Below are 13102 nucleotides of genomic sequence, written 5' to 3' on the forward strand. Positions count from 1 at the left end.
TAGAGAGTGAAGAATTCTGGGAGCTGAAATCCACTCCTCTTAAAGTTGAGAAGGTTGAGAAACACTGCACTAGACCAAAGACCAAACTCTTACTTTATTGATGTTTATTTTATTAAAAGTTAAAATTGACGCAATGCTGCTGCTGCTCATGATTGTTTGATGAGATTTCAATATTATATCATTTTTCAACCTAGATTGGCAAATAATTCTGATTTTTGTCAGCCCCTGATACGATCCCCATGGGTTCTAAGAAATGCTACTCTTTAAAGAAATGCTACCCAAAAGAGTGAAAAAAAATACCCAAAGCAGGGGTGAAATCTAGCAGGTTCTGACAGGTTCTGGAAAACCGGTAGCAGAAATTTTGAGCAGTTCGGAGAACCGGCAAATACCACCTCTGGCTGGCCCCAGAATGGGGTGGGAATGGAGATTTTGCAATATCCTTCCCCCAGGAGTGGGGAGGGAATGGGGATTTTGCAGTATCCTTCCCCTGGAGTGGGGTGGGAATGGAGATTTTACAGTATCCTTCCCCTGCCATGCCCACCAGGCCACGCCCATCAAGCCACACCACACCCAGCAAGCCACGGCCACCGAACCGGTAGTAAAAAAAATTTAGATTTCACCACTGACCCAAAGATTTGGTTCCTCCCAAATCTGGGTGATATTTTCAAGAAAGAGGCTCCCAAACACCTGACATAATATGGATTTTGGCTCTGTGTATATCCATTATTTTTTTACTGTGGCTTTCGACAAGAGTGAGCAAGACGGTTTTGACATAATGAAATATGTCTTTAAAATAAAACAGCAGTAAAGAGAGATTGTTAAAGCTTCAGCGCTGCTCCAAATGATATCAATCTCCTCAGGCTACCAGAGTGAACAGATCTGTCTTTCATGGGTGGGATGAAAAGAAGGACTAGGGGAGACATGATAGCAGTCTTCCAATATCTCAGGGGCTACCACAAAGAAGAGGGAGTCAAGCTATTCTCCAAAGCACCTGAAGGCAGGACAAGAAGCAATGGGTGGAAACTAATCAAGGAGAGAAACAACTTAGAACTAAGGAGAAATTTCCTGACAGTGAGAACAATTAACTAGTGGAACAACCGGCCTCCAGAAGTTGTGGGTGCTCCAACACTGAAAGTTTTTAAGAAGAGATTGGACAACCATTTGTCTGAAATGGTACAGGGTTTCCTGCCTGAGCAGGGGGTTGGACTAGAAGACCTCCAAAGTTCCTTCCAACTCAATCTGCTCTGCTGCGCTAATCAGCTTCGAAGATAAAGGTAAGTAAAGCGCAGGGGCGGGAGGGCGGGCCCAGCTGATCATCGGAGCGAACCAGTTTGCTCCCAGCTGATTGTCGGAGCTACAGGTTCGCCCGAACCGGTCCTAACCGGTAGAATCCCACTGCTGCATCTCAGCCTCCAAAGGCACTTGCCTCTCTGGTGGCTGGGAAATGTCGGACAGCCCTAGCTCTATCTCGGTGTCCCATGCAGAGCATTCATCAGAGCCTTCCCCAGACTCCAGCACTGGCCCAAGTTCCTCCCCAACCTCCTCATCGTCCGAGTCTGCACCCAGCTCCGCTGGCAGCTGGCGGGCCACAACATTTCCAACCTTCCTCAGAAATTAATCTAGGAAGAAAGGCAATATCTGTTCTGAAGTGCTATTGAAAATTCTTCTTAATACAAACAGAAGCTTTAAGGGCGACGTCATTCATTAGAAACCTGGTGCATACAGAATAACAGAAGGGACCTTGGAGATCTTCTAGACCAACCCCCCACTTAAGCAGGAGACTCTATACCTGTGATGGCGAACCTATGGCACGCGTGCCACAGGTGGCACGCAGAGCCATATTGGTGGGCACGTGAGCGTTGCCCTAGCTCAGCTCCAGCACGCATGTGCATGCTGGCCAGCTGATTTTTGGGCCTTCTGGACCCATCGGAAGCCGGCAAATGGGCTGTTTCCGGCCTCCAGAGGGCCTCTGTGGGGGGAGGCTGTTTTCACCCTCCCCAGGCTCCTAGAAAACCTCTGGAGCCTGGGGAGGGCAAAAAACAGGCCTACCGGGCCACCGGGCCATCACATGCCAAAAGCAAGGGGAGCATGGGGAGGGGGGGGATTGCGCGTGCATGCATGGGGGGCAGGGGGCATAGAATTATGGGTGTGGGCATGCACGCGCGCGACCACCCCGCACTCCCCCAGCTTTTGGCACGCGATGGCAAAAAGGTTAACCAGCACTGCTCTATACCATTCTGGACAAATACCGGAAGACAGCTACCATGTCACCCTTCTCTTTGTTAGGCTAGGCACACTTAGTTCTCTTAACAGAATAACAGAGTTGGAAGGGACCTTGTAGGTCATCTAGTCCAACCTCCTGCTCAAGCAGGAAACCCATACTATTTCAGACAAATGGTTGTCCAATCTCTTCTTTAAAACTTTCAGTGTTGAAGCACCCACAACTTCTGGAGGCAAGTCATTCAACTGATTAATTGTTCTCACTGTCAGGAAATTTCTCCTTAGTTCTCTCCTTGATTAGTTTCCACCCATTGCTTCTTGTCCTGCCCTCAGGGGCTTTGGAGAATAGCTTGACTCCCTCTTCTTTGTGGCAGCCCCTGAGATATTGGAAGACTGCTATCATGTCTCCCCTAGTCCTGCTTTTCATCAAACTAGACATACCCAGTTCCTGCAACCGTTCTTCATATGTTTTAGCCTCCAGTCCCCTAATCATCTTCATTGCTCTTCTCTGCACTGTTCCCAGAGTCTCCACATCTTTTTTACATCGTGGCGACCAAAACTGGATGCAGTATTCCAAGTGTGGCCTTACCAAGGCCTCATAAAGTGGTATTAACACTTCACGTGATTTTGATTCTGTTCATGCATCCCTAAGGTTGCCTTCACTTTTTTGGCAACTGCAACCGTTGTGTTGATATGATTGATCGACTGATTGATTGATGATACGCCATCAAGTTGTTTTTCAATCCCACAGCATCAATGTTTTTCAAACTTGACAACTTGAAGATATATGAACTTCCCCTCCCAGAATTTCCCAGCCAGCACGCTGGGAACTGAAGTCCACACCTCTTCAAGCTGCCAAGTTTGAAAAACACTGATTTCCATTTTCCACAAATGTATATTAATGCATCGGTATCACACCAAGCTGCTTTTGAGTGATTTTTTTCCCCCTAACCCAAATGCAAACTATGTGGCCCTTATGTTTCATTTAAGCACCGGGGATGAACTGCAAGTAGAGGTACAGTAGTGGACAAAATTGTGCAAACCTTTTGGGAAAAGTGTATTTTTGAGGTTTGATGGCTAATAACACCACTTTTTTTTTTTTTTTTTTTGAGTTTCAAGATAATCCTATTCCACTGCTGGAAAGGCCTGGGAATAGCCCAGACCTTCACCCAATGGAAAATCTATGGAGCCGACTAAAGAAACTGGTTAGTCAGAAGCAACCCAGCAATAAAACCCAGTTAATAGAAGCAACCTTTCAATCTTGGTTTCACATGATAACAGCTGCAGAACTCAAAGACTTGGTTCACTCCATGGGAAGACATTGTAAGGCCGTCATTCATGCTAAAGGTTACCCAACTAAGTATTCACTGACATGGGGATAATTTTTGTATATCTCATTTTTTTCTATCACTTTTCTTCTTTATACTGTAAATGCTATTCTAATAGCAAATCCTTCATAAAAGTGATTGCATTACATTCTTGATTAAATTATCTTTCCGTTGATAATAGAATTTTATGGTACTACTCCCAAAAAAAGTGGTGTTATTAGCTAGTTTTAGAAAATACACTTTTCCCAAAAGGTTTCCACAATTTTGGCCACTACTGTAGTCCTTGACTTACAACAGTTTGTTTAGTGACCATTCGCAGTTACAACAGCATTGAATAAAGTACTTATGACCACTTTTCACACTTATGACCGTTTCAGCATCCCCGTGGTCACGTGATCAAAATTCAGATGCTTGGCAACTGACTCATTTTTATGACGGTTGCAATGTCCCAGGGTCAAGTGATCAACTTTTGTGACCTTCTGACAAGCAAAGTCAGATTCACTTAACAACCATGTTACCAACTTAACAACTGCAGTGATTCATTTAACAATGTTAAATTGTTAACATTGCCCTGAAAACTTTTTTAGTTCATCAAGCTGGGCTGGCATAATCCCCCCTTAGATATTTTTAGATAATTTTAATTGTAAATTGATTTTAGTTGGGGTGTTTTAAATTTATTGGGCCAAAAATTTGTTTAATTCTTTTAAAAAATTTTAAATTTTGTATTTGATGTTTTTATTCTTGGCTGTTCACTGCCCTGAGTTCAGCAGGAGAAGTGCGGTATAAAAATTTAAATAAACAAACAAACAAACAAACAAACAAACAAACAAACAAGTGTGGCAAGGAAGGTCGTACAATAGGGCAAAATTCACCAAACAAATGTCTCACTGAGCAACATAAATTTTGGGTGGAATTGTGGTCATACGTCAAGGACTACCTATACTCCACAGCAAATTCTCAACAATCATGTCCAGTGTATGACGACAGAGTAGAAGCCATTCAGTAATAAAATAATAATAATGGTAAGAAAAGCCCAGCTGTAATGTTCTTTTCTGATGAAGCTTTACACAGCTGGTTTCTTGGCACTGCAACTCTTTGGGTGAAAGGTTCTTGTTATCCAAAAATTTGAAGGACAAACTGAGACAGACACACAAACACACAGTTAGTGTTTCTCTTCTCTTCTCTTCCCATTTCTCTTCTCTTCTCCTCTCTCCTTCCCTTCCTTCTCTTCCTTTCCCTTCCCTTCCCATTCCTTTCTTCTCTTTTCTTCTCTTCTCTTCACTTCTGTTCCCATTTCTCTTCTCTTCTCCTCTCTCCTTCCCTTCCTTCTCTTCCCTTCCCTTCCCTTCCCATTCCTTTCTTCTCTTCTCTTCTCTTCCCATTTCTCTTCTCTTCTCTCTCCTTCCCTTCCTTCTCTTCTCTTCCCTTCCCTTCCCGTTCCTTCCTTCTCTTCCCTTCCCTTCCCTTCCCATTCCTTTCTTCTCTTCTCTTCCCATTTCTCTTCTCTTCTCCTCTCTCCTTCCCTTCCTTCTCTTCCTTTCCCTTCCCTTCCCGTTCCTTTCTTCTCTTTTCTTCTTCCCATTCCTCTTCTCTTCTCCCCTTCCTTTCTTCTCTTCCCATTCCTCTTCTCTTCTCTTCTCCCCTTCCCTTCCTTCTCTTCTCTTCCCTTCCCATTCCTTTCTTCTCTTCTCTTCCCATTTCTCTTCTCTTCTCCTCTCTTCTCCCCTTCCCTTCTCATTCCTCTCTTCTCTTCTCTTCTCCCCTTCTCTTCCCTTCCCATTCTTCTCTTCTCTTCTCTTCCCATTTCTCTTCTCTTCTCTTCTCCTCTCCTCTCCCCTTCCCTTTCTTCCCTTCCCTTCCCTTCCCATTCCTCTCTTCTCTTCTCTTCACTTCCCATTTCTCTTCCCTTCTCCCCTTCCCTTTCTTCCCTTCCCTTCCCATTCCTCTCTTCTCTTCCCTTCCCATTTCTCTTCTCTTCTCCCCTTCCCTTCCTTCTCTTCCCTTCCCTTCCCTTCCCATTCCTTTCTTCTCTTCTCTTCCCATTTCTCTTCTCTTCTCCTCTCTTCTCCCCTTCCCTTCTCATTCCTCTCTTCTCTTCTCTTCTCCCCTTCTCTTCCCTTCCCATTCTTCTCTTCTCTTCCCATTTCTCTTCTCTTCTCCTCTCTTCTCCCCTTCCCTTCTCATTCCTCTCTTCTCTTCTCTTCTCCTCTCCTCTCCCCTTCCCTTTCTTCCCTTCCCTTCCCATTCCTCTCTTCTCTTCCCTTCCCATTTCTCTTCCCTTTCTTCCCTTCCCATTCCTCTCTTCTCTTCCCTTTCCATTTCTCTTCCCTTCTCCCCTTCCCTTTCTTCCCTTCCCTTCCCATTCTTTTCTTCTTCTCTTCTCTTCTCTTTTCTTCTCCTCTTCCCTTCCTATCCTATCCTCTTCTCTTCTCATCCCCCTCTCTCTCTGCCTCCCTTCTGCCCCCTCTCTCCCCAAAGTTTATATTTCTTTGCCTTTGACATTCACAAGGGTTTCAGATCTGATTTCTCTCCTGACACACACCCCCTCCCGTTCCCCAAAGCTAGCCTTGCCCAATTCTGTGTTTGCCGAGTGGAATCAGAAAACAAATTTAGACACTTACAGTGAACCAAAACTTCTCGGGTTTCCATGGAAATGTTTAGAAGACACAAGCTCCAAGCTAACCAGGCTGCCAAGCGCGGCTCCCTTTCCTTAGTCGGGAGTCTAGTTCTCTCCCCCCCTTTGCCCCCCCCCAATTGCCTCTGACACGTGCACACCGTCTCTCCAGGGATCCTTCCACTCCATGGAGCGTGCCTCCATGACAGCTGACATCCTGTTCCACTTTGCTGGCTTGTTTCGGAGCTTCGGTGGACGTGTCGAACAGTGCTCAAGAAAGCAAGTGTGCATGCGAACATCTGCGGCTATTTATAATTCCCTTCCCTCTAAACTAGATTTCTCAGGGAAAAAAACAAAACAAAAAACCAACAACCAAAAGTTTGGTTAGAGCTATCGCTCTGGAGCTACAGATGGTCCGAAATGTGGTTGTAACAGATAACAGGTTGACTCAGCCTTCCGTCCTTTCGAAGTAGGTAAAATGAAGACCCGGATTGTGGGGGCAATAAGCTGACTTTGTATAAAAAATAACACCGCTTAGGGGGGGCCCGAAAGCCCTACTAAGCAGGTATATACAAAAGTATGAAGGCTATTGCTTAACGCATTGTAAGCCACCCTGAGTCTCCGGAGAAGGGCGGCATATAAATCGACTCATGCAGTATACAGTTCCTCAATGGGAGGAGGTTGGTAGCAACTGTTTTTTTCTGCAATTCTAATTATCTGTTGAAGTCTGTGTCTGTCTTGTTGGGTTGCAGAACCAAACCAGACAGTTATAGAGGTGCAGATGACAGACTCAGTGATTCCTCTGTAGAACTGGATCAGCAGCTCCTTGGGTCGGATTCTTTTTAAATTGGTCCTCGTCTCAGCTCCTGCCAGCTTAGCAGTTCGAAAGCATGTAAATGTGAGTAGATAAATAGGTACCACTTTGGTGAGAAAGGTAACAGCACTTGTGATGTCCTGCTGACCACATGACTTCAGAAACTTCTTCCCACAGTGCTGACTCAACGGCCCTCGAAATGGAGATGTACACTGCCCCCTAGAGTCAGACACAGCTAATGGAATAAAATCCACAGGGACACCAACACCATCAAGTTGGGTTTTCCTTTTGTGTTGTTTTACTTAAACCCTTAAATACAGAGATTTAGACCTCCTATACATGCTGACATTTGTCCCTATTAATCAGGATGAGGCTAATGGGGAAAGCTAATGGTTCCACAGTGGCCCGGATCAGCCATGTATCACTAAGCAATGTGGAATTATAAATATTATTTTTCATTCAATTTCATCCCCATTAAAAGGCACAAGGCAGCTGGCAACCGAAGGCTGGGGGCCAAATCCTCCTTAAATATCTCCCGGGGGCTGTTTGACTTGATCTGCTCTGGTTACAAGGCCAGGCTATTAACTCGCAGCATAAGGACTGAAAGGAGTTTGCAATTGATGCATGGAACAATTTTATTTTTTTGCAAAAAAGCATCTGCACCAATTGGATTGACTGATTGATTGATGGTTCAGCAGTGGCACATCGACTCTGCAGGTGGCTTACCACCAAAAGCTCAAACCACTGGGATCCATGTCCAATATATTTTTTTCTAGCTTCCACAGCTTAACCAGAAGCGACCAAATGAAAGACTTAAGATGGTGGAAATGACTACATTTCGCCCAGCTGTTTTATTCACACATAAAAGCTGCCTTCATACGTCTAAGCTATTTACCGAAGCTATCTATGGTTTGCAACAAACACGATTAGGGGCCCGAAGGCTAAAACGTTCAATGAAGGTCTATGGAGATTCTCAGTCATCCCGGTCACGGTTGTCCCAAAGGTGCTTTTTTTCAAGAGGCAACTGGATTTTCTGGTTTTTTCTTTCAAGACGTTTTGCTTCTCATCCAAGAAGCTTCTTCAGCTCTGACTGGATGGTGGGGAATGGAAGCAGTGGTGGGTTCCTCCCGGTTTGGTCCGGTCCAGTTCGGCCGAGCCGGTAGCGGTGACAATATGACGTCACCGAACCGGTTCTCCCCCCCCCCGCCCTCCCCCCCACCCCACCCCCACGTTATTCTTACCTTTTATTTGGTCCCACCCCCAATCTATTGCTGCCTCCTGAGTCCCAGCTGATGACTAGAGGGAAAAAAACTGTTTAAACTCTTGCCGCGGGGCTTCAAAGGGCCGCTCTACAGCTGATCAGTGTTAAAAGCAAACAAATGAGTCGGGTCGTAAGTGCGAGGAGTGGTCGTAAGTGCGAGGACCTTCCAGAAATGACTCTGACCAGCTAGCCATGCCCGCCTAGTCACATGACCTCTAAGCCACGCCCACAAGATAAGTCACGCCCACAGAACCGGTAGTAAAAAAATTTAGAACCCACCCCTGAATGGAAGGATTTATACTCCTTATAAATATATATCCTTCCATTCCCCACCATCCAGTCAAAGCTGAAGAAGCTTCTTGGATAAGAAGTGAAACATCTTCAAAGAAAAACCAGAAAGTCTGGTTGCTTCTTGAAAAAAAGCACCTTTGGGAAATTCAATGAAGGGTTGCAGGAACTGGGTATGACTAGAAAGACCAGGGGTGACATGATAGCAGTGTTCCAATATTTGAGGGGCTACCCCAAAGAAGAGGGGGTCAATTCTATTCTCCAGAGCACCTGAAGGCGGGACAAGAAACAATGGGTGGAAAATAATCAAGGAGAGAAGCAACCTAGAACTAAGGAGAAAGTTGTGGGTGCACCATCACTGGAGCTTTTTAAGAAGAGACTAGACATTTAGTCTCTTTAGACATCTATATCATTTCTGACATAGAGTCTCCTACTTGAGCAGGGGGTTGGACTAAAAGCAGTGGTGGGATTCAGCCGGTTGGGGCAAACCGGTAATTAAATTACTGACTGGTCCCGCCCCTTCCCACCCTGCCCCTTCTAGGAGTCCTCACATGCCCAATTTTGCTCCCAGAGGCTTCAGGAAGGCCTCCTAGGCCCAAAATGGGGCATGGGGGAGGTGTGGCATAGACCCTCTGCAGCCTGTTTTCACTCCCAGGAGGCTGCAGGGAGGCCTACTAGGCCCAAAACGGTACATGGGGGGCGGCAGCAGCGCGTCCCCCCCACGGCCCGTTTTTGGTCCCAGACGGGTGCAGGAGGCCAAGTGCTGCCTGTCACGCCCACCATGGCCACGTCCACCATGGCCACACCCACCCAGTTGGTCATTAGGGCAGAGAACTGGTTGTTAAATTATTGGAATCCCACCACCGACTAAAAGACCTCCAAGTTTTCTTCCAACTCTGTTGTTCTGTTTTGTTCTGCTTTCATACAGTACAACAAAGCAGAAACTAAACAAACAGGCCTCCTGGGTCCATATAATATCTAATCCAGAAAGCAAGCTAAACCAAAATTCAGATTGTTTGAAAATCCATGTGGTTTAGTAGCTTTAATCATCATAATTATATATAAATATATATATATATATAAACACACACACACACATTCAAGATGGCAGGCCCAACCGTGTGACAGAAGCTCCACCCCACAGCTGCAGTTGCCATCAATTCAAGAGCTGATAAAAGGGAATGATTTTATGCTTTGTTGAACCTTTTCTTTTAAAACACAGAGAAGTTCAAAGAAAATAAAAAGGAGAATAAACATGCAGGGTGCTGTCTTTCTGGCAAGAGTATGGATGTGGTCTGCCACTATCATTTATCAATCCTTAGTTGTATAAACAATTATACAATCCTAGGTTGTATAAACAGAGGCATAGAATCAAAATCAGGTGAAGTATTAGTACTGCTTTATAAAGCCTTAGTAATGCCACACCTTACTAAGGTAATATGGACACTGAGTTTGTCAATCGAAAAGTCGGCAGTTCAGCGGTTCGAATCCCTAGTGCCGCGTAACGGGGTGAGTTCCCATTACTTGTCCCAGCTTCTGCCAACCTAGCAGTTTGAAAGCACATAAAAAATGCAAGTAAAAAAATAGGGACCACCTTTGGTGGGAAGGTAACAGCGTTCCGTGCGCCTTTGGCGTTTAGTCATACCGGCCACATGACCACGGAGACGTCTTCGGACAGCGCTGGCTCTTCGGCTTTGAAACGGAGATGAGCACCACCCCCTAGAGTCTGGAACGACTAGCACATATGTATGAGGGGGATCTTTACCTTTAGCTTTAAGGCCACACCTGGAATACTGCATCCAATTTTGGGTTACCACATTACAAAAATGATGCTGAGACTTTGGAAAAAGTGCAGAGAAGAGCAACTAAGATGATTAAAGGCCTGAAGGCTAAAACATATCAAGAACAGTTGCAGGATTTGGGTTTGGCTCGTCTAGAGTAAAGAAGGCTAGGATGGATATGATAACAGCATTCCAGTATTTGAGAGGCTGCCACAAAGAAGAGGAGGTCAACTTATTTTCCAAAGCATCAGAAGGCAGGGCAAGAAACAATGGCTTCCCCACCCCCATGGAGACCCTCCGGAGGCCAGAAAAAGCCTGTTTCCTGACTTCTGGTGGGCCCAGAAGGCCCGAAAATCAGCTGGCTGGCACGTGCCTGCATGCATGCCAGAGCTGTCCTAGGGCAACAGTCGCGTGCCCTCCGATATGGCTCCGCGTGCCACCTGTGGCACGCGTGCCATAGGTTCGCCATCATGGGTATAGGATCTCCTGCTTGAGCAGGGGGCTGGACTAGAAGACCTCCAACGTCCCCTCCAGCTTTATCTTGATAGATAGATAGATAGATAGATAGATAGATAGATAGATAGATAGATAGATGGATGGATGGATGGATGGATGGATGGATGGAGAGAGAGAGAGAGAGAGAGAGACAGAAAGACAGATAGACAGAAAGAAAGAAAAAGAAAGAAAGAAAGAAAGAAAGAAAGAAAGAAAGAAAGAAAGAAAGAAAGAAAGAAAGAAAGAGAGAAAGAAAGAAAGAAAGAAAGAAAGAAAGAATGAATTTCTGGGATGCAACTTGTCAGCATCCAGACGAAGCATCTGCCACATAACATCCCAGACTTAACCATTGTCGATAAGACAGAAAATCTGAATAGGGGACATGGCAGTACCTGAAGTCAGCAAAAAAAAAAAAATTCTCAGTATTCAAATTTTTATTAATATAAAATACAAAAATGCAAAAGAAAATAATAGGAAAAGCAAGGAAAAGGGGAAGAGAAAAGTATAGGGCAAAAAAGAAAAAAAAGAAAAAGTGTTGCTTTCCAATTCCTTTTGGTACAGTAGAATAAGCTAAAACCTCAACTTTCTATTTCTATATAATAATTACAAACTAGCCATTTACAAACCTATCTAATCGGCAAAATCAAAGTTTTATCTTTTTTGACCTCAAGCACAAAGTCCAGAAGCGGTTTCCAAGTAGAAAAAAAAAAGTAATTGTGTTTTTTTTCATCAATTTGGCCATCTCTGCTAACTCCATCAACTTTTGCAGCCATTCAGTCATTGTGGGAATCGAAGTGTCCTTCAATTTTTGAGCGTAAAGCAATCTTTCTGCTTTCAAGATATATAACATCAAAGTCCCAATTAGTTTTCCAAATCTTTTTTTCCATTAAACCCAAAAGCAAAGTCTCTGGTTTTATCTCTCTATTCACTTTAAGAATCTTCTGTATGAAGTTGTGTGAATCCTACTCCAATATCTGAAGTCAGCAAAACAGAAGAGAAAGAACTGGGGAAAATCACAAAATACAAAGACCTACAAGTAGAAATAGAACAACTGTAGCAACAAAAAGCCTTGGTAGTACAGTGGTCTAAAGCACCCTGTTATTAAGATCAGATGCCTGCAATTACTGCAGGTTCGAATCTTGCCAGGATCAAGGTTGACTCAGCCTTCCATCCTTTCTAAGGTAGATAAAATGAGGACCCAGATTGTGGGAGCAATAAGCTGACTTTGTATAAATATACAAAAAGATGAAGGCTATTGCTTAGTGCATTGTAAGCCGCCCTGAGTCTCCGGAGAAGGGCGGCATATAAATCAAATTAAAAAAAAAAATAGTAATAAGCACCTTGGGTATAAGCACCAAAGCAGCTTGAGTACCATCAGCATTGACAAAATCACCATCAGTCAATTGCAAAAGGCAGCTTTATTTGGAAAGGCTTACATCCTGTGACAATATCTGCAATGCCTTAAAATATCCACATCTACCTATTCCACGTCTGTTCTGACCTGGCTCCCAAACACAACAAACCAGGGGTGGGCTTCAAAAATTTTAGCAAGGGGTTCTCTGCCCGGTTGCTGGGTGGGTGTGGCCATGGTGGGCGTGACCTAGTTGGCCTCCTGCACCACGGCAGGGGGAGGGCGTTTTTTTCCCTCCCTGGGCTCTCGAGCCTCCAGGAGAGTGAAAACGGCCTCCCCAGGCTCCGTAGGCCCTCTGGAGGCTGGAAACTGGCCTGTTTCCAGCCTTCCCGAGCTTCTGGCAGACCCGTTTTTCGCCCTCCCTGAGCCTCCGCATGTGCCCTGCACTTACCTGCATCCAAAACAGGCCACGTGGGGACTCCTGGGAGGGGCCGGGTAGGCGGGGCAAGCTAGGAGTGGGATTTGGGGGTTCTCCAAACTGCACAGAATCTTAGCTAGAGGTTTTCCCGAACCCCTGTGAACCCCCAGCAGGTCACCCCTGCAACAAACCCTCTGTAGTTAAATAAATGTTATCTTTATTAGGAGCGCCAGTAGCCCCAGCAAAAAGTCTCTCTCTCTCTCTGTCACACACAGCAGGCCAACAAGTCCGTCCGGCAAGGAGATGAATAGTTGTCTGCCACACCTAATCATTTATTTATTTATTTATTTATTATATTTCTATACCGCCTTTCTCCCGTAGGACTCAAGGCGGTGTACAGCCAAGAAAAATATAGACACACAAACATCATAAAATTGCTAATTAAAATTATTATTATAACACAGTTTGGCCCAATTAAATAGAACCTAAAATTAGATAACATTTTAAAAACATTCACATGTTCATATGTTTA

At 44.7% G+C, this 13102-nt stretch overlaps 1 protein-coding gene across 15 annotated transcripts in view; it reads right to left on the bottom strand.

Moving 5' to 3' along the window:
- DLG2 (discs large MAGUK scaffold protein 2) overlaps positions 1-13102 on the bottom strand; it is a 1136581-nt gene that overhangs the window by 1045449 nt on the left and 78030 nt on the right. For 9 of the 15 annotated variants that reach the window (XM_087895785.1, XM_087895797.1, XM_087895796.1 and 6 more), the window contains exon 1: positions 6170-6522. The exons of the other annotated variants lie outside the window; for them this stretch is intronic. In XM_087895785.1, the coding sequence (XP_087751911.1) occupies positions 6170-6461 (292 nt within the window). In that variant the 5' untranslated portion in view covers positions 6462-6522. Of the gene's footprint in view, positions 1-6169; positions 6523-13102 lie in introns of those variants that run through there. 15 annotated transcript variants of the gene reach the window in all.

Source organism: Pantherophis guttatus, chromosome 5, assembly GCF_059756535.1.
Source record: "Pantherophis guttatus breed Tessera chromosome 5, ASM5975653v1, whole genome shotgun sequence".
Classification (NCBI taxonomy): Eukaryota; Metazoa; Chordata; class Lepidosauria; order Squamata; family Colubridae; genus Pantherophis; species Pantherophis guttatus.